Below are 23118 nucleotides of genomic sequence, written 5' to 3' on the forward strand. Positions count from 1 at the left end.
TCATTGTCAAGAGGGAAAATATCACTTTCAAATAATAATTGGGCAAAAAATCAGAGGAATTCTGTTTCTGATTCTGTTCCGAACAATAGAATATGGATTTTTTTTATGGCAGATAATTTATTGCCCCTCAAACTTGAGACTTGAAATGCAGGTCGAACTTTTTCAAAGCTAATGCTGAAACTTTTAAACGATTTTTCAATTCTTTTTTAAAACAACTTGTTTAAGAGTTTAAACATTACTTATGAATAATAATAATAATCAGAAAATAACTAAGAAAGACACTTCTGCAGCCTCAGTATATAGACCTAGTCTGCTATGCAGACTCGTTGGACATGTTGGATCAGCTGAGGTACATGTGGGTCTACATTTGTATACTAGGTTAGTCCTAACTAAATTTCAATTCTTAGAAACAAGACAAGTATTTCATGTGACCTGAATATAAATGACTACGCGAGCGAGAAGCGCGAGCTGAAATTTTTAATATACTGGCCAACAAAAAGAGTGTTAAGAGCGCGAAGCGACGAACTCAATTACTCTATACCTAAACAATTGATTGTAACCATGAAAAGGAAGGATGTATTAACCGAACAACATGATATTCGAATCAATGTAAATATCATGAAAAGGGTGTGCAAATAAACTGATGCGAGCGAGAAGCGTGAGCTAAAGATTTTCATTTTAAGATATGAAATTTGGACATTCTAAGCACACGTTGTTTAATATGAATAATATGCATAAATTAGCAATACATTCGAGTGGGAGATGAAAGATTTAATTAACCGATTTGAAATTAAAAAGACCGTTTGATGTGACTCATGAATAGGTTAAGCACGTTTTTAATAAAGAACACAGTAAACAAGCGAGCTGACATGATGGTTATAGAACTAAATAACTATTTAAGCACGACCTGAAAAGTGGACATTATAAACACTTTTTTCAATAATGAACATGATGGATATCTAATCAAACAAGTGATGCGAGCTGGGGTTATTGTTTTTTTTTAATTTACACTTAAACTCGGGCATTCCATGCAGTATTATGTAACTTAACATGCGGGATTGAATATAAAACACATAAATATTGCTATAGCAGAGTGCTTTTCCGATCTTTTCTAATATTTGTCCTTTGAAAATTACAAAAAGAAGCTAAAAAAAGGATTATTTTTTCATCGTTTCTAAGAACGGTGACTTTTTAATCTCTAATTCAAAATGGAGCTAAATCCAAAAATATTCATGAAAATTGTAAAATTCTATTATTTTTATCAAAATTTGCACTGATGGTGCTAACTTGTAACAACATGTACCTACAAAATTAAATGCATTACTTTATGTAAAGTAGCAAAATTAACAAATGTTAGATAACCAGAGTGGATTAAGCTCCTTTTTTGAATAAAGCGCTTGGATTTAGCTCCTTCTAGAATAAACCTCAAATTTTGCAATCAAGTTTTACCAACCTCCCCTCCCCCCAAAAAAAATCAGATGCCATGTGGTGCACTTCATTCCCATGCACGTCTACGATACGATGCAAGATCAAAAATAATTTTGGTCATAAGTGGATTTAGCCCCTGTTGGAATCAAGCTCTTCAAATAAAGACAAATAAAACTAGCATAACACTGAAAGTTTTATCAAAATCCGAAGTAAAATAAAAAAAAATTATGACATTTTAAATTTTTGCTTATTTTTCACAAACGGTTATATAAACTCATTGACGTGCAAATGAGACAGACGATGATGAGGCTATCATTATTCAATAAAATGTCGTTTGCTTAAATGTAAAATTGTTTATGATACTGATTATTTTACCTATTATATTGGAACCCTTATGGCCTTTAGCTAAAAAGAGGATATTCCAACCGTGAGTGGAATAATTAACTGAATAAATAATGAATAGATCGATAAATAAATAAATGAATGAATGAAACAAATAAAGGCAAATGGGAAATCGAAAAAATCATAGATTTCTAAATGTGAATTTCTCTCCTTTAAAAACAAAATTCTCTTTCGGTTATATTCCTCAATTAGAATTTGACCTTAAAAACTTTACTGCATGGAAGGGTTCTTTGGACTCCCAGCAGTCAGGATATTTGTGACAAACAAGTGTAAAAAAAACATAAAAACACAAATTATAATGTTTCCCATGTTCGAAAAGTGAGTGTGAGTCTAATTTCAAAATAGACTCTAAAAAGGTACATGTACAAACTGAAACCAAACGTAATTTAGATTATGAGTCAGATAGACCCTATATTCATTCATAGCAAGTAAATATTTTCGACCTTACATCCACCCACACCGGAAAAAAAGCAAGAAAGAAAAGAAATTATAGTTTGGTGATGATTTACGCAAAATGAAAATGCAAATCGCCTTTTTTTTCATTCTTACAGACACACACAAAAACATACGACGGTAGGAGACGTAACCGTGGTGCACACATCCTATGGAAAATAAATCGACTTATGTTAGATGTATGACTGAAAGAGATCGAGAGAGGAAGCTGGAGGAAATAAATGAAGCAAAAACGCCAAAGGGATAAGAGGATTTGGGGCTAACTACCATCATGGGAGGTTGTTTTAGCACCTCGCATGATGGGACAAGTGGAAGAGGGGAAAATACAGACGGTACAGTTGGTTCGAGTAAGAAAATATTAATTTATTTCTGGAATGTTTCTGTTACTTGAGTTAACACTTGAGTTAGTGCTGTGTGTACGCGACTGACTCTTATTTTGTTGCCATCCTAATGCAAATTGCAATGGCAATGCTTTGTGCACAGTCATCGGTCGTACCGTAGACATACCGGTACCGGGTCCTACCGAGTAGAACTACTGTGTATTTGTTGTGAATTGTGTTGCTGAGTGCATGCAAGATGCAGTGACTGTGTACAGACTAACTTATATTATTATTAATAAGATACGGTACCGTATAATGTGTATCCACAAGGCCAAGAAAAGGGGACTTAAATTCGCAACAATGACAACAGTTCACATGCCATGATAATGGATGGGATGACCAAAATTTGCGCACATTTTAAAAGTTATCATGAAGTTGATTTTCAATCAAAAATTTCTCACAGTTCACACAAAATTAATCAAAATCATAAATACCAGACGGAAGGCAAGACCCAAAGTCAAATTCGCTTGAAGGAATTATAAAGAAGGTCGAGGGTTTCACGCGTATTGTGATCTCAATATTCCATGGCGATCGGCTAGTAAAGTAGTGCGCGCTCAGCTGAAAAAGTTTCATAAAAAGTGTGACCTTAATTTGCTCATGATCGTTTTGCAAAGATTTAGAAAAGAAATCAAGCAGACAAAGGTAAGATAATTATATCAGATGGAGGTTAAAATGCCATGAATTTGGTTGGTATCACATTTTACTTATTTGGAGACATCTGCTTGCAAACAAGTAAGATTCCTAAACAAGTTGTCGCCAGAATATGACCCCAGGAAAAAAAAACATACCCTAAACACGTTAGACTAGTCTTTAAAAAAAGCTTTGAAAAAAAAACATACCCTAAATGATCCTCCCTAAGATTGACCATTGACCTTAAAGAGTGCACACGCAACCCATGTCCAAAACTGAAAAAACACCCCTTTAAACATGTTTTTTGGGTCACTCGTGTGTACAGCAACATATTTGACTGCCCCCCCCCCCCTTGATCAGGGTCAGACATTGTGAAATTTGTCACCTCGCATTTTGTGCAATTTTGTGTCTAGATGTGTGACTGCTACATGAACTTAAGTTAAATTATGGGAAAGGGTTCCTTTTGACTTTGTGACAACCTCCCAAAATTCATTGATATTATTTTGAAGGGGGGGGGAGGGGTTATGTCTAACTGTTAACTATTCAAGTTAAGATTTATCATGAATTTCTTTTAATTTAAAACAAAAGTTTTCAGTTGATGTACATACATGTAATGTTCCTCATATTCTAGTAAGAGTGCCGAAAATCTCATAAAATTTTGAAAGAAATTAGAAATATATTATTTTCTTGGAAAAAAAACCTTGGCCAGTCATTTTCAAATTGAACAAATAGTGGTGCCCCATGTCTGCCCACCCATTCTCTTCACACATGAATTAGGGATTTTGATAAGAAAGGCTACATTTTGAGGCCGTCACATGAAATGCGCAAAATTCATTAATTTTCCACCATTTTCAGTCTGATTTTTTGATGAATATCTTTCTATGTACATGTGTCGTGTATACATAGTTGTGGTCGTTGCGCATCTTCTTTTACTAGAATCGCACAGATACACATGTACGCAGACAAGGGGCACTGCGCAGACTTAGGGCACCATACCATTATTAAAGGACAAGTCCACCCCAACAAAAACTTGATTTGAATAAAAAGATAAAAATTCAACAAGCATAACACTGAAAATTTCATCCAAATCGGATGTAAAATAAGAAAGTTATTGCATTTTAAAGTTTCACTTCATCTCACAAAACAGTTATATGCACATCTCGGTCGGTATGCAAATGAGGAACTGATGACATCACTCACTCACTATTTCTTTTGTATTTTATTATATGAAATATAAAATATTTTGATTTTCTCGTCATTGTCATATGAAATGAAGTTTCATTCCTCCCTGAACACGTGGAATTCCATTATTTTAACATATTGTGCTTCAGGCAAGGAGGTCCTAATCGCGCAATTCATTAAAATTGAAATATTGTATCATTCAAACAATAAAAAGCAAAAGAAATAGTGAGTGAGTGACATCATCGACTCTCTCATTTGGATGTAACTGGCTCGCTAATATAACTATTTTATCAAAAATAAGCGAAACTTTGAAATGTCATAACTTTCCTATTTTACATCCGATTTTGATGAAATTTTCAGCATTGTGCTTGTCTGATTTTTCTATATTGATTCAAATCAACATTTTTCTGAGGTGGACTTGACCTTTAACTAGATCTAGATAACATACTCAGTTCTAAAATAGACCTTTTTTATGGGAGTTGAGTAAAAAAAAAAGGAGAATGCATTGAGGGGTTAATTGATTTACAATGTATGTAAGACTAAGAGAAAATGAAACCTTTTTTTTGGGGGGGGGGTGGGTCTATCGATGTCTGTCCATCTCTGCATTCCTTTCTCTCTGTAAACGTCTCTCTATTCTTACATGTACGTCTCCCTCTTTATCTGTCTATCACGTCTGTCAAATTTTCTGATTATTTAAGGGTATATCATTCCGTGTATATACATGTACACCCATGGGCTAAACCATATTCTTCTTCCGTTGAGTACAGTCCTCTTTATAGAGTATACAGTAGTTGTACTTGACTGAGGCCGCAATCACAAAAACACATGACATTTGGTGCAGTTCAGTGAAAAAAAAACTTAACTATAGTGCAAGTAAAAAGATGCATCTCAACTGGAGAGCTAACGGAGGGCAAGCCAAGTGGTTCCAGGTGGCTCTTGAAAGATTCAGTTGAAGGAGCTAGAAACTAAGCAATGAATAGATAATATCTTGACAGATTTTTAATATTTTTTTTTCAAAAGTTTTGCAAAAATATTCTGATACACATGGTTGAATTCAAGGTCAAAGTAACTAAGAAGGTCAAAATGTTAATGTTTCAAACTCACTTCAACATGTACAGTATGTTAAAAAGTTATGTGTTGATTTTAATTGTTGCCAAAATGCCAAAACAGGGCATGTCATAGCGCAAGAACCATCAAGCAATGCTACACTGTAACAATGAAAATTTCGGTTTTTGTCTCACCTGCGAAGCAGAGTGAGACTATAGGCGCCGCTTTTCCGACGGCGGCGGCGTCAACATCAAATCTTAACCTGAGGTTAAGTTTTTGAAATGACGTCATAACTTAGAAAATATATGGACCTAGTTCATGAAACTTGGACATAAGATTAATCAAGTATCACTGAACATCCTGCATGAGTTTCACATCACATGACCAAGGTCAAAGGTCATTTAGGGTCAATGAACTTTGGCCGAATTGGGGATATCTGTTGAATTCCCATCATAACTTTGAAAGTTTATGGATCTGATTCATGAAACTTGGACATAATAGTAATCAAGCATCACTGAACATTTTGTGCAAGTTTCAGGTCTAATGATTAAGGTCAAAGGTCATTTAGGGTCAATGAACTTTGGCCGAATCGGGGGTGTCTGTTGAATTACCATCATAACTTTGAAAGTTTATTGGTCTAGTTCATTAAACTTGGACATTAGAGTAATCAAGTATCACTGAACATCCTGTGCGCGTTTCAGGTCACATGACCAAGGTCAAAGGTCAATGAACTTTCTCCGAATTGGATGTATCTGTTGAATTACCATCATAACTTTGAAAGTTTATGGATCTGATTCATGAAACTTGTACATAAGAGTAATCAAGTATCACTGAACATCCTGTGCGAGTTTCAGGTCACATGATCAAGGTCAAAGGTCATGTAAGGTCAGTGAACTTTGGCCATGTTGGGTTTTTTGTTGAATAACCATCATATCTCTGTAAGTTTATTGGTCTAGTTCATAAAAAGTGGACATAAGAGTAACCATGTATCACTGAACATGTTGTGTGAGTTAGAGTAGTACATGTATTCAAAGTCAGCACTGCTGCTATATTGAACCGCGTGATGCAGGTGAGACGGCCAGAGGCATTCCACTTGTATGATGTTGCTACCCCACGTATATGAGCAGCTTTGGAGTAGGTATGATATAACTGTAAACATTTTTAGGGGTGGCTTGACATGGGATGATCCTCTTGAAAAAAAATGTATACATGTAAACTGTTGTATGGACAAACCTCTCCTCTTTGCAGTGCCCATCGGCCGAAATCAGCCCCTGAAACCAGAGAAACCAAAATGGAAAAGTGACGTTCCACTCACCACAGGGCAACTACAAAGCAAGCGAGATGAATTCTGGGAAACGGCACCAGCCTACGAGGGCAGGAAAGAGATCTGGGATGCCCTCCGGGGAGCGGCCTCTGCGTTGGAGTCTGGAGATTTTGTCTTATCTCAAGCCATCATTGATGGTGCAAATATATCATGCCCTAATGGTAAGTTCTGGGCCCAGTAACATACTGCTTTTTAGCGATTAATTGTGGGGATGATTTTTACAATAGATTGCACATACTACTTAATGCAATCTTCAATCATACTAGTCAGCCCCACAGTAAATTGCTAAGCTTTATGTAGTAGGGTCCTGATGATTTCAAATGTTGATGATACAAGACAGTAAAGAAAATGTGTCTGCAATTTTTCATGATTAACTCCCAATTGTACAGTATCAAAATTCTTCAAATTTGAAAATGTTATTTAAGAAATTTTTATTTGTACATTGTAAATTACAATGTACAAATAATGCAGAGGTTTGAGCACTGTTCAGGTCTTTCAGATATATATGAATAATATGTGATTGACACCCATCTGAAAAAAAAACTCAAATCATATACACACACTCACCTACAGATAAGTTCAAATCCATGTCAGCTAACCATCAGTCATTTTTTTTTGCAGAGGCACTCAAGCACTTTTGCTTTGATATGATGAAATAAGTGATAAAATACCAGAATGTAAATTATGCTTTTCTATTTCCATTAACTTATTATGACATGTATGATACTTTTCACATTCTCACATGCTGATTCCACCACAATGACACATGTATCTTCTCAATTCCATCCTTATCGATTGGGAGTGAAGCCTTGTTAATAAATTTAAATGCCTTGCAAAAGGACTTATTTGCCATGATAGAACTTCAACTGACTATTATCCAATGTACTCTGGGTGATACAGGGGGGGGGGGGTTGCACTGTTTAGTGGTTACTCCTTAATATGTACAGATTAGGAACATCTTGAACCTACAATTTATTCCAAGATATTTTCTTACATTTCTGTGCCTCACAATAATTTACTAGAAAGATGGCACATAATAAATACTGTGTTTATTATTATTATTATAAAAGCAAATTCCTACTACAATCTGAGACAACAACATGTATTCTCACCTGTTATGCCCAGAATACAGCATTGTTTTTTTTTATTTGGTACTGCATAGTGGTCAAGGTTGATTATTACAAACAAGTCGTCTAAATAATAAATACTGTGTTTATTATTATTATTATAAAAACAAAATTCCTACTACAATCTGAGACAACAACATGTATTCTTACCTGTTATGCCCAGAATACAGCATTGTTTGTTTTTGGGGTACTGCATAGTGGTCAAGGTTGATTATCACAAACAAGTCGTCTAAACAATGCAAATTTTCAAGTGATATCTTCTAATGTTTTAATTCTGAATATTCACAGGTGCCCTGACGGATTGTTACGATGAGCTAGGGAACCGGTACACCCTCCCTGTCTACACACTAAGCGCGCCTGTCAACATGGTAGAGGAAACAAGTGATATTGACGTGATTGACCCTGAGCCACCAGCAGAGGGCGGCACTGAACTTACGGTCAAATTCCGCCTTTCATCCGGTAAGGAACTCAAATTGAATGTTCGGTCGACAGACACGATATACCAAGTTAAGAAGCGTATCCACGGGATGGAGAACATTGAGCCATCACGTCAACGCTTCTTCTTCAGCGGAAAACTGCTTACGGACAAAACACGCGTGGAGGAGGCGAGATTAGCGAAAGGATTCGTTGTGCAAGTTATACTAAGCCAGCCAAATCCAGCACCCGTTGATGGTTAGTTCTGGATGTAGGTAATCTTGGTGTATCGGCGGGTCAAACGGCACTCTCAGCTCCCGATGCCAGATGACATCATTGCAATTTGGGAAGGATGATAAAAGGGTGATGAATTCCATTTCTTCATGCCTCGATCACATTGGCACCTTTTTATTTAAAAAAAAAGAAATGTGGCACTGTGAATGATTTTTCCTTGTATCCTTTCCGATTTTTTCACTTCATCCACTTTACAGTCACGATTCTGTCAATGAATTTGTTTCTACCCAGTGTGTGGTTTAACTATCCCTGGCTTTTCGTTGTTCTTCAGCCATATCACTCAACATTTTTCCCCATTTTTTCTCTTTTCAGTATTTAATTGTCTTACACCATCAAGTGTCAAGTCAGAATATCAGAAGTTCTTTGATATCTTGTTTCTTTTTTCTCTCCCCATTTCTTGATCATATTTTCATCTCACCAGCTCTAAGCTTCAACTTTCGTGACTGTTTTCCTGTCTATGAATTCAATATTTCTAATCCATTTTTTTTTTAATCGTATGTCATATGTATAATGGATGTCACATGCCAATGGATCTCTTTGCAGGGGTATGTAAATTCTGATGAGAATGAAAATATACATGTATATTGAAGCCGAAGCAGTAACTAATATATTTATGAAAAAAAGCAATATTTATTGGAAATTGGAGGCTTTATAGCATGATTTGTGCATAGGTTTAGCTGTAGACGCGTGTTTTATGAAAATATACATGATGTACGATCAGAAGAGCAACTTTTCCATTCCTGTTTTTACCTTTTTGTTCTCGACACCAATGCTAATTGCATCAAGATGTCTGTAAGTCCTAGTTTTGTATGACAGTTCATGCTGTTGCATGACAGTTCACGCATGCTGCAAATCCTTGACTTTTCTTAAACTGCATTTTCATGATTCTTTATTTGCAAATTGTCACACCAATCTGTTTTGCCATTAGAATGTGTGACTAACAAAAGACTTTCCATAAGTACATTGCAAGCCCTACAATGTATGATAACAAGATTTTGCAATTCTATATGTTACATCACATACATTCTGGATAAAACGTGTGTAGGTATTTTAAATTTAGGGACTCTTACAATGTAAGTCTTACATGTAATTCATAGTTTTTTTACCATTTACATGTAGACCTATATACATATAAATATGGTGAATAGATTTGGAGATCCTAAGAATTGCTCTAGTACTACATGTCTCAACAACTTAACACTGATGCTTAAATTTGTTTGCGCATCAACTCTTATTGTCCATCCAAATTTTCCAAGTCTATTTCTTATTTACATGTAGGTATAGCCTTGTGAGTGTGGAAATATATTGGTAACATTTTCCTGTTATAGACTTGTTGGTGACAAAAATGTACATGGATTTTTTTTTTTTTACATTCAACACACAATTTTTCCGTTTTCACATAAACACTAAACATTCCTTTTTGAAACCGGAAAACCTGAGGGTGTGTGACACAAATATTTTATAAAAATCATATCTGAAAATCACACCAAGATCTCAGTTGCACGCTGTGCTTAAGATCATGCTCAATGACAGATCGTGCAAGTGCTACTGCGTATCTAGCAATTACATGTAGATTGCGCATGATTAGTGTGCATGCTACATGTAGCACTCGAGGTTGACGTTTAACTACCCAGAATTAAATGTTTGTGAAACACCCCCCTGGATTTAAGTCATTCATTGGCATCAATTTTATAGAAATTGGATCAATGTGATGTGTGATCGGTTCACCGTTTAGAGGTTTTCTATTAATTTTTCAGCCTGAACATTGAGATCCTTTGATTTTATAGGTGTACGTGTATATGTATGTTTGTTTTAAAAGTATCTAATGGTTAAAGAGTCCTCTATTATCAGAATTTAAGACGTCATTAATTCTCATTTTGCATAGTGTAGCGCCAATAAAAGGAGCCATCTTTCCTTTCAATATGACGCACATAATATTTGAGATGTTACAAAAGCCTGTTTTAATTGCTGTAAACCTAGCTCAATTTTCCAGATGAATTGATTATTACATCATTCTTACAGGACATGTAGTATTACACAGGCTAAAATATGGCCTTTCTAGTCTCCTTGAGTCAAGACTAGACCGTGAGATCCCGCCAATCACACATGAAATACATGTATGAGAAGTGCCTTTTAAAAATTTCAATCTTCATTTGAAAATTGTCCATATTTTTTTTAAATAGCATTTTTTCTAGATAAAGTGTAGGGAAGACCCATTGGCTAAAGGTTGATTCAATTCTAATTGTATGGCCACTGGTATTAGACATCAAAAATTATTGCATACAATTATATGTGTACGTGTACTTTCATGTACAAAGGGACCAGGGTTCCGTAACACAAAGATTAGCGATCAATCACTAAATGAACTGACCAATCAATATCAATGTCACGCACGCATTATTTTGAGTTGAAATACCGACCAGGGACCAATCAGTGCTGTTCTTTCATATTGGCAATTCATCGCAAACATTTGTGTTACGGAGTCTAGGTCAAATTGTTTTTTTTTTTGGGGGGGGAGTAACTGCAACATTTGTTAAGCTTTTACATGTACAGTGAATGGGGATTTTCTGTGGCTTGATCTTTTTAGTTTCAAGGGCTCTTATGAGCATTTCAGGGATGAAATTGCCCCGAGCCCCTATTCTTTTTCTCTGGTACTGAGGCATGATGAAAGCATTTCATTGGCTTTGAATAGAGTCGTCCATAATAAGACTTGACCAGGTTTAGATTCATGGTTTATATTGCCATGCTAAATTGATCACACATTGTTCTTTAAATTGAAAGTTTAAATTACATGTATACCTTAGTTTCATCTAAAGGAGTACATGTATTTCCCAAGGTACATGTACCTTGTTGCACACATTATACATGTACATACATGTACTATGGACATGTGATTTAAGAGCAACATGTATACATGTATTGGTCATTACCATTGAAAGAAAAGCTGGTGCTGAATAAGTTGCCAGTTAGTGATTTTTTTTCAAAAATATCAACAAGTAATGAAGTTTAGTGAAAATATTCAGTCTCAGAGAGGTGACGGATGTATCTTTATATAGAATCTGGAGAAGCTTTTTTCAGAGGTGTAAAGTTATTGAGTAAAGCTTGAAAACTCTCGATTGAAGTAAAAGTAGCGGGACGCCTGCATGTGCAACATGTACGTATATTAATCGAACCTCTTGTTTGAAGCCAGTAGTACAAATGATAGAAAGACCAGGGAGTTTGGAGGTATCTCCAGGGGAGGGGGTGGGAATGTTTCACAAATACTTAAAGGACAAGTCCACTTAACAAAAAATTCAATTGAATAAAAAGAGAAAAATCCAACAAGTATAACACCGAAAATTTCATCAAAATCGGATGGGATGTAAAATAAAAAAAGTTATGACATCTTAAAGTTCCGCTTAATTTCACAAAACTGTTCTATTCACATCCTGATCTGTATGCAAATGAGACTGATGACGTCATCAAATCCTTTGTATTCCTTTTGTATTTAATTATAAGAAATATGAAATTTTCTCATTGTCGAGTGAAACAATGATTAATTCTTCTCTGAACATGTGGAATTAGCATTGTTTACTGCTATAGGGTTCAGTCAAGTTGGTCCCTATTGTCAAATTTGTAAAAAAAAAGAAATATTGCATAATTCAAACAATAAAAAACAAAAATAGTGAGTGAGGGACATCAACTATCTCATTTGCATGTCACTCAGTTGTGCATATCACTGTTTTGCAAAAAATAATCAAAACTTTAAAATGTCATAACTTTCTCATTTCACATCCGATTATGATGAAATTTTCAGTGTTATGCTAGTTTGATTTTTTTACTCTATTTATTCAAATCAACATTTTTCTTGGGTGGACTTGACCTTTAAGCGTGACTTAGAATCATGTTTAATTTATGCTGACGCTCACGTATTGAGCACATAAGCTTAAGGATTGATACGCAGTAGCATGCATCCTCTTGGCATGATTTAACCAATAAGGTAATGCCTTTATTCTGCATGCAACGGGGGATTTAAGTGCGTCATTAAGTCACACTTACGTAAAAATCTTTGTGAAACACCCCCCTGAAATGTTAACCTCTTTTAACATACTACATGAATGTATAGTATACTGTGTACAGTATACTGTATGTACATGACTACATGTACATATATAAATTCTAATTGGTTTTCCATCATTTGTATTCTCAAGATCTAAACATATCATTTTATGTTTATTGAGAGATTGAATGTGTTTATGCTTCCTCCTCTCGCAGGTTTCATTTTCATTTGAAGGGAGGGTAACGTGTACATGTACTTGTAAGTCTACCCGGAAAAAAGAAGCTTCTCTTTTATTTTGTACAAAAGGGCATAATTAATTGTACTGCTCATTTGTATATGAAACTTTTTTTTAGTTTAGAATTCATAATGACATGACTGTACTTATGTAAACATCAATTGTATGATGTTTTGATACTGACAGATAGGAACTTTTGAGCCAAAGGATGTGTAAATTACATGTATGTGCGTATGGGGATCCCATTGTTCTGTAACTGCATCGCATGTTGCAAATGAACGTGTTCATGCGCACATGTGATGAAAACAGCTGTACCCCTTTGATTCACACCCGAGACTGATCTATCCTCCAATTTCTTCTTCAGGGGAGAGCTTGGGCCCGTTGCAGAAAGAGTTGCGTTTAAACGCAAGTCAAAAAATCAATCGCAATTCCAAAATACGCGCTGTTGATTGGTTGAAAATCAAGTTGCGCATGATTTTTAGAGTTGCGTTTGATTGCAACTCTTTCTGCAACGGGCCCAGGGGAGAGTTCTATTTGAATGTTCAGATCACAAGATTGAAAGAGATTCTCTGTGTGCAAGAAATTTCCTTATCCCCTCAAATAATAGTATGAACATGTAGGTTTACTCGGCTAAAATGTGGCACATATGTGCTTGGACCTTCTGTGCAGTTACATGTACATGCATTTGCTGTTGAATGTCATGTTTGATGTTATTATCATACATACATAAACTCAATCTGATGAGCTTTAAGCTCTTTTCTAAGGGGTAATATAATGAGTTGTCATGGAAATTGGAAAAGACTTGTTCACTCTAGTCCTCACAGGAATCCATCAAATTCTGTAGTCTGTATTTTTCCCCTAAAACTATATTGGCAATCATATATTTTGGACACTTCACGAATCACAAGCGAAAGCTCCTGTTGGAGTGAAACCATTGTCTAGTCCTTGTACTTAAGAAGAGAATGGACACACAGTTCTTCAGCAGCTCAGCTAACATGGCATGATGCATAATTGATTTCACTTAACGTGTTGCGTGTATTTCATGATTTCAAGTGCTTTGTTTGTTTCTGATACCTAATATTTATTAAAATCAAGTAAGACATCAATCCAAGGCAGTCTAAGAATTTGTAAATCATGAACTTAGTTGTTAATAAATCAGAGGTGTTGTTGAGACTGAAAAATAAGTAAAGATGCTTGGTTCTTATAGGGACTATGGGAGGAAAAAAGGGAACATTCATTCAAAGTTGTAATTGCAATGATGAAAAAGTTAGATATCGTCAGTTAGGAAATATAAGTAAAGTAGTTAGAGAAGAATGTTGCCCTCTTTGATGTACACAATTAACAATATTAGATGTGGTTCAAGGGGGTTGCAGAACGTGCAAGCGTACCCCATGTTATGAGCGATGCATGTAACATGTTTTTTTGGGTTTTTTTTTGCTGGTCAAGTTTTTCAGATAGATTACCAACCCGTAAAGGCCGACTCTGAATACGTGTGTGGTTAGTTATCCTACAAAGATTTCAAAGTTAAATAAAAAGCTATATGAAATTTCATGGATTGCAATAAAAGTAAACGTCAACTACATGAAATTGTAGATAGCAGTTTCCTCAAAGGGTTTCTCTTTAAACATGGAATCATTGTATGGCAAGTTTGCTTTGGTTAACTTTAACTCTGCAACACTTCAGGATAAAGTATAAAAAAAAATTCAATGGACTACCCAATATGGGCTCTTTGTTTTTTTTTCATTTCCTTGTTTGACATGTAGTAACAGAGTTTTTATGTTGATTTGTTTGTGACCTTCATATTTTGTTCATGTGTACTCACAAATGCATAGCTCCATGATTAGATTATTGCTCACCCATCCAACGAATAATAGACATAAATGTAAATGCATTCAGTGAGATAGATATATGTATCATCTTTTATATTATAAATTCAATTGTTATGGTAAACAAGCCATGGATGGAATTAGTTTTGAACTTGTCAATAGAGTAAAAACATTGTCAGATGTCCACACACAAAAAAAATGCATTTGTGTAAGTACACATGTTCATGTATGCAGGGGCAGATCCAGGATTTTTCAAAGGGGGGGGGCACATTTTCCAGAGGAAACATTTGACAAGCAAAAAAAAAGGTCTTCACTTCCGAAAGGGGGGCACACTTCTGTTATAACAGCATATTTACATTACAAATTTTAATTGTGCCTCTCAAAGGGGAGAGGGGGCAACACGGGCCGACTGGGCCCCCGCCACTGCATGTATGAGTTTAATATGAAAGCTGTAGTGGCCTGTTGACTTTGTTTTGCTACAAAAAGGAAATATGATATCAAAACTCTTTACTTTGTCACAAATTTAGGATTGCCATTTTTCCAGATTTGTTTGTACCATGAAATATACCTTTTGTTCCTTGCCCCCAAATAGACCTTCACGTTTAAAGTAGATCCTTATCTATCTAGCCAGGGATCTGTTTCAGATTAGGGGGCATATTTTAAAGGGACACTTAACTATCATAAATTCTCTGCAACTGCATGATCCCTATAAAGTCATACTTATGAATTCTTATTTTTTATTTCTTTCTTTTCAATATGAATTAATAAAATTTATATTACAAACCAAACCTTTTTATCCCTTATGTAGGAAGATATACCCAAAAAAGGCTTGGCATGTATTATTTGGACAGGAGTTTAATTGTCTTTCAAAGCTATCAGTATAAGGTTTTTCTTGAGCTGTGTTGGTGTTTCTGAAGTGATTGCTAAAGTTGGTAAAGGATGCTTCCTTTAAAAAAAGCTTCAGCACCTGTTTGTGAAGACACTTAGCTAGTAATCAATGTGAATTTTCTCCAAGGATCATCTCATGTGGGTTTTGAATTTTTACAATGAAATGTCATTTTAAAAAATCTATGTGAATGGGTGGGTACCTGTATATTACCTTATTTCTTTGTGATCATATATCTGCTCTAGAAAAACTGTTAGAGTGAAGTACTAAAATATGAATACATATGTATTTATTGTATGAATTGGTGTTCTTCAAAGGTGAGAAGCATAATGATTTTCTCTTTTGATGTTAAGTAATTTACGTAACAAATTTGTTAGGCTCATGTCTTTTAGATAAGCTTCATGTATTGCAATGATTATAATCCACTGTTGCACAAATTATTCGGACGCAGTGAATCGTTTAAAGAGCATTTCTTTTTGTCGCTATATCAGGCATGTAGTCAAGGCCTGTAGTTTCAAGTGTGGAGGCCGCTGGATAAACCTTCCCATAGACTCTGCATGTGAATCGGGTCAAGATGAAGGTCGGCAAAGTGTGGCCTCGAGGCTGGCCTTGACTACAGTCCCTGGTCTATATAGAATATTATACATGTATATTTAAAAGAAGTAACTAATACTGTTACTTTATTATAACTGTTCAGAATGGGAGGATAGCAGCTATGCATGTATGCAAGGATAGATCAATGTGTATGGCAATACTATCCCATTTTTTCATGGCACTGGGTAGTCCTGGGGCTTGTCTTACAAAGAGTTGCGATTGATCCTATCAATCGCAACTATGGAAGGCCAGCAAAGTAAAAAAAAAAAATTTATGTTTGTTCAAAAAAGTTCTAGGTATGAATATATATCCATAAATTCATTGATTTCTTGACAATTTAATGTGTTCTCCTTTGTTTAGAAAGGACATTTTGCAAATTTCCTGTAGAAAATAATATGACACTGATGGATTTCCATAGAGTTGCAATTGATTGGATCATTTGTAACTCTTTGTAAGACGGGGCCCTGTTCCATGACTTTAAATTACATATAATTCTATAGTCCTTAGTAATCAGCAATTATATCATATTAATGAAATTAACCATTAAAGCTATCCTTAGTTTTTAGTAATGATAATAATTGTTATTAGAAGACGTTTAAGACTTAGTTCATTGTAGGTCTCCAATCACTCTTATTAACCTGCTTATTGGATTCAATCAGTCCTTCACAAAAACATACTTATATGCACATATCAATAAACAAAGTGACAGAATGTGTTGAGAAGGAAGTCTCTTTTCAATATATCCCTAAAAACCTTACACATGTACACTTTTTTATTGAAAGTTCCTTTTTGGATTGACCTGGAATAGAGTCTGTTAGAGCCATACCCCAATGTGGGTCACATGAATGACTGGGAAAAGACCAAGAAAGTAGTCATATATTCAAGGTGTTGTTTAACCTGTACTGGGTTTTAAAGGACCCAGAACAGAGTATTTCTCCAACAGATTTTTTCTGGTCAAAATGACTCAAAATATGTAGAGTCTAATAGTTAATGCAGAAAAAATGGTATGTTTGTCCTTGATTTATGTATATAATAGGTACAATTGCTTATACATGTATATCCCAGATTAATTTGTCCATTTTATTGTTGGCCAGGGATCAGTTTCTCTTTGCACTTGAAATAATCATATGAGAAATAAACTATTAAATTCCAGGAAAAGCAGGTGATGTATTTTGAATTGTATCCATTTATCAACTTTATAATGGATGTTTTATTTAGATGCCAAGTGCAATAATTGCAGTGTTTCTTAGTACATGGGCTTGTCTCAATCTTATATGAGCAATATCCATTGAAATTAGCATTAATACATGTAGGGGGGGGGGGTGTCGAAATGTGTGAGTGAATGATAGACAGATGCAAAAATATAATTTTAATTATTTTATCAAAAGTGTAGTAATGGTGAAGATCGGGGAGGGTGTATTTATTTTTTATTGTATTAACGTAGCAAAGATTTCACCATTGTTTCTTTTGAATCTTTTACACTAGGATGTTTCCTAATATTGAGGAAAATATATGCACAATACGCCTATGTAATGCATCCAATATTTTCCAAAGGTCAATTTGATACCATAACAACTTTGCTCACATGAATTTGAACATTTTATTTTAATACTGTGGCTTTGTATTTTGTTTTTATTTCACAAATCAAATATATTGTGTGTGATTGTGTTACTTAAAAGTTGTAGAAAAAATGTCATCTTGGAGCTTTCTTTTTTTTCTCATCTTTGGCAGAAGAAAGCAACAAAATGAACACGCTTGCAAAATAAATTGAACATTATAATACACGACAAACATATATTGACTTGCTCATTGTACTCAATATTTATATAGAGGGCGCTAATCATGTTAGGAAATCATCTGAGCTCGGTATATTGATAGCTGTTATGGGGGAGACTCTTTCATTGTTTGCTTGTAAAGCCAAATTGTAAACAAATTTTCAAGAGAAATGATTGATCTGTGTGATGTAAGTAATTTGTAAATAAAAAAAATCACATTTTTAAGATGAACTGGTTGGTTCTACTCATCCAATATCAGGAGTAATTTATGTTTATTTGTTTACACTGTTGTATTCATGATTTCACTATAAAATTAATTGCTACGATTCTAATCTTCTCTGAATGTATCTGAAATTGAAAACTTATGTTCCTTTGTATATTTTCAATTTTGTTTTTTGTTGGAATGTATAAAATGAGATATTTTCTTACTGTTAATGATGATTTGTACAAAAAAAAAACAAATGTTGCAGGTCTTTGCTAATTGTGCACGAAGGCCGAAAATTTCCTTTTATTAGTTTGCTTCGTAGAATCTAATTGGTTATTATTGGCGTCGTTGTTATTTACTATGCGTAACTTTTGATTTGTATATTGTACTACTAACCAAGATGCTTTTTCTTAAGCATTATAGGGCTTTACTCAATCTTTACTCCAATAAATATTATCTGTCATAGTATTATATTCACATTCCAGTCCTTTTTTGTGCTTGTCCTGTAGCTTTAAATGCATGAATTTAATCGCACTTTGTATGTTTTGTGCAAATTAGTCAAAAGAGGCCCTGTGTTATAAAGCAGAGATTTATTGTGAGAGATAGAATTGATTGAGACATATTTATATTGCGATTGATTTTACAGAGGAGGGATTGATTGTGAAAGATTAATTGAAATTGATTTTCATTGAGATTGAGTTTGGAGATATGGGAGTGATTATGAGGGATTGAATTGATTGAAATAAATTTTCATTGAGATTGATTTTACAGTGGTGGGATTGAGTAAAACAGAGAGGAGATTCATTGATATCAATCTCCATTTCGATTGATTTTGGGGAGGTGGGATTGATTAAAACAGAGAGGGGATTGATTATGAGAAATTAAAATCAATCTTCATTGTGACTGATTTTAGAGAGAGGCGAGATGGGTTAAAATAGAAAGAGGATTGATTGTGAGAAATTAAATTGATTGAAATCAATCTTCATTGCGATTGAGTTTAGGGAGGTGGGATCATTGGCGGCGGAAGCCCAAAAAATTAGAGGGGGTCTACCTGAAATTTTGCGATGATTATTTGACAAGCAAAAAAAAGTCAACCTAAATTTTAGGGGGGACAAGAGACATTTTAAGGGGGGTCCACCAGAATTTAGGGGCGACGCAGGAAACAAAATTGACAAGCAAAAAAAGGTGGGTTATCAACTAAAACTTTAGGGGGATCGTCCCCCACCTCAAATTTTTTTGGGGACCTGTCCCCCCACCCCCTCTTCCGCCGCCTATGGGTGGGATGGATTAAAACAGAGAGGGGATAGATTATGAGAGATTAATTAAACACAGATCATTGTGATAAATCAAACTGATTGAAATTAATCTCTATTGAGATTGATCATAGAGAGGCGGAGATTGATTTAAAACAAGGACTACTGAGACTGATGTTGAAAAAAAACCCAGATCAAGCAAATACAACTGCAGTTGATCTTGCTCATAAGAGATAAAAATTCCATGAAATCAAATTCCATTTGAGATTGAAAATATAAGGATAAGAATAAGAATAAAATGGTAGGAGAAAGAAAGCCATTAGGTCAGGGTTGTTCCATTCCATTGATTATAATTTGATAGATAAAAGCCCCCCCCCCTGCCCCTCTCTCTCTCACTTCCCTTCTCTTTCCCTCTTTTCTCATTTTATGATATTAAACGTTTATTGTAAAAGTAGCAGAAAATAAATATCGATGAAGGTTTGAGTAAAATCCATCCAAGATTTTAAAAAAGTTATTAGAATGTTAATCTACTTTATTTGTGACGTCATAAGCGAGCAGTTTCCCTTGTAATTTGATTTTTAAAAAATATGAATGAAATGTCATTGTCACAGAAGAATGAAAGTAGGTTTTATGAACCTTAAGTATATCATCAGGTATACTCTCATGAATGAAGAATATTTTTAGCTATCATGAACCATTAAAAACATGACTTTTATGATATTATATATGACGTCACAAATCAAAAACTTAAAATTTAAATAACTTTAATTTTTTGTAATGAATTTTCCTCAAACCTTACAGTATGTATCCAGTAGGTAAGGATGAACTTTAATTGCTTACTTTTACGCATGCAATTTTCTAATACATTGTAGACAATCGTATGAATTATTATTATGTGTTTTATTTCACCAAAGTGACACAAGAAAATGGCAAGGGATTGATGAAAGAAGACAGAGACATGATCAACAGTTTAACAACAATAATTAAGTAATATTTAAACCATATATCTCCCAAATAATAATAATTGCTTATTTGCTTGGCTGGTAAAACTTAATTCGCAAAATTGTGGAGCGTTGTGGCCCAGTGGATTAGTCTCCGGACTTTGAAACAGAGGGTCGAGGGTTCAAATCCCAGCCATGGCGTAGTTTCCTTCAGCAAGAAATTCATCCACATTGTGCTGCACTCAACCCAGGTGAGGTGAATGGGTACCTGGCAGGAATTTATTCCTTGAAATGCGCGTGCGCTGTAATCTGAGTAATTACGGCTGCCAAGCTACAGCTGGGGTAATAATATCCAAGTCCTTGGGAAGCGCATAGAGACATTATTCATGTGAAAGGCGCTATACAAGAACTGTAAATTATTATTATAATTAAAATTTATTTAAAGAAATGGTCGAATGCGAGAACAACGCGACAATCGTGTTCTTGACCAGGAAAACGACATAAAGAGTTGGAGAAAGTGCGAATGTCTTATCTAAAATTAAAATCGTGTATATAAAGAACATTCAAGTTTCGGATTATCACAGATTGCGAAGACACACTACACTGTAGAGGTGTTGTGGCTCAGTGGATACGTCTCCGGACTTTGAACCACGAGGTCCGGTATTCAAATCCGATGACATCACTAGCGTCCTTTTTTTGGCAGGCGTTTATCTACATTTGCCACTCTCCACCCAGGCGTAGTACATGGGTACTCGTTAGGAATTCCTTGAATGCTCGAGCGTCCGATCAGGATAGCCGTGCTAAAGCCGGTTAATAGTATGCAGCGCTTAGAAACATTTGTATTAAGCGCTTAATGTTGCATATTATTATTATAACAACAGAGGGGTAATTTCGACATATGATTCAAACAACAACAGATGACATGAACAAACGGGGGAATTATTTTAAATCAAGCTCAGATTTTAACGTGGTGTATAATCTTGCATCAAATTTTTCGAGTAGAATAAATAGACTAGACCTACAATTTCAAGTAATTGCACACTAAATATAGAATGATCGTAGTGTATCATTGATACATTAACAATATGTACTTTTTCACTCATTTGAAATCTGCCGGTTTCCGCGCTTCCAAAAACAGAAAAGAAAGAAACGGAAAAGGGCAAATGACAACTTATAAAGGTTAAAATAACTTTCCACCGAACCAGATATAGTCAACACTGACAATCACATATTAAAAAAATAATTTAGATTTTGACAGCCAATATGATGAAACTAGTTGTATGCCATAAATGCTCATGAATCGAACAAATACTATTAAATATCTAAAATGATTACGACACGTAGCTACCCATAGTTTATCAAACTTCTGAATAGGTCTGGCAAGTTCTAATACTATTTCTTTAAAATTCTTCAATTTTTTGGTAATTTTAAACCAATTCGAGCAAAGTTTAATCCATCCTAAGCAAAGGGTCATCATCAGTTGGGATTTTAACCAAAAGGTGTGTCGGCAGTATTAATGTTTCCCAGTATTCCCCCACCCGATTATTTTAAGCATCAACATGCATTATAGACACATTTTAGAAGAGCCGGAAGAGAGGTTGTATTATACATGCTCCGCATGTATAAATGAAATAGTCTTGTTTTATAAAACCGGATCGATATCTTCAGAAAAAGTTGTCAAGGCTTTGTGTGACGAATCTTTTCACATTCAAGGGGGGGGGGGTAGCATTGGCGGAGGAAGCCAAAAATTTTAGGGGACCACCAAAATATTTTGACAAGCAAAATAATGAAATAAAAATTAAAACAAAATAATCAACCAAAAATTTGAGGGGGGAGCAGGAAACAAAATTGACAAGCAAAAAAAGGTAATCTACAAAAACTTTAGGGGGGATCGCCCCCACCTCAAATCGTCCCCCCCCAACGCCTATGGGGGGAGACGACTTAAACTGAAATCACATGCCCCCCCCCCCCCCCTCCCTCCCCAATTATATTGGCATTACAAAGTTACACGGCTCAGATCTCTCCACTTTATACCGTTTTTTAATATAAAATTCTCTTATCTATTTCGTCACTAATTCCACTTTCTCTCCCTTCTTATGAAAAAAATAAGGGGTGGTCGCCCCTGCATGCACCCTAGAGTCCCTGTGTGGCGGCGCTTCCGAATTATTAACATTCCTCTTAGTGCTTTAAAGCACGCAATGAAATTAAATGGAGTATCTCGTGACTGTGTCTAGACTAATTCAAATTGCTTGGCAAATCATCGATACTCTCTCATTGGTGTAAGTTTCAGAAGTTAAAATGGTTATAGTGTATTGAAAGAAAATATCCAAAACATTGGAAAACATCTTCATTGTTGCTCGAAATAGATTATGGGCAGACTATTCTTAGTAAATAAAATACCAGTGCAAATGACTTAGAATAGTTTCCTATCAGTACATGACGTGATTCTTGTAGCCTATATATGCTATGCGTTATGTGATTTGAAAAGTCAATTGTGGTGTGTGATCTGAAAATGAGTGTTGAAAAAAAAAATAGTACATCGACCTGTGAAAACAGATATGTGTACGTATGTTAATGGGCGCAAAATAGTTGGAGATGAAGAAAACACAGTGATCTAATGAAATCACCAACATAGATAACTACTACTATCTAATTTGGAATCAAGCAATATTTATCGTTAATA

The 23118-nt window shown here is 35.0% G+C and overlaps 1 protein-coding gene across 1 annotated transcript; it reads left to right on the plus strand.

Moving 5' to 3' along the window:
- The first annotated feature begins 2395 nt into the window (after nucleotides 1-2395).
- Nucleotides 2396-9291, plus strand: LOC121424884 (ubiquitin domain-containing protein 2-like). Its single transcript, XM_041620731.1, has 3 exons — nucleotides 2396-2630; nucleotides 6771-7007; nucleotides 8262-9291. The coding sequence occupies exons 1-3, from the start codon at nucleotides 2555-2557 to the stop codon at nucleotides 8648-8650; spliced, it is 702 nt and encodes a 233-aa protein (XP_041476665.1). The 5' UTR covers nucleotides 2396-2554; the 3' UTR covers nucleotides 8651-9291.
- The last annotated feature ends 13827 nt before the right edge of the window (nucleotides 9292-23118 follow it).

Source organism: Lytechinus variegatus, chromosome 12 (genome assembly GCF_018143015.1).
Source record: "Lytechinus variegatus isolate NC3 chromosome 12, Lvar_3.0, whole genome shotgun sequence".
Lineage (NCBI taxonomy): Eukaryota > Metazoa > Echinodermata > Echinoidea > Temnopleuroida > Toxopneustidae > Lytechinus > Lytechinus variegatus.

Coding starts and splice junctions, on each gene's coding strand:
- LOC121424884 (XM_041620731.1), top strand. CDS start 2,555: ATGGGAGGTTGTTTTAGCACCTCGCATGATGGGACAAGTGGAAGAGGG. Junction 2,631..6,770: donor AGACGGTACAGTTGGTTCGA/GTAAGAAAATAT, acceptor TCCTCTTTGCAG/TGCCCATCGGCCGAAATCAG. Junction 7,008..8,261: donor AAATATATCATGCCCTAATG/GTAAGTTCTGGG, acceptor GAATATTCACAG/GTGCCCTGACGGATTGTTAC.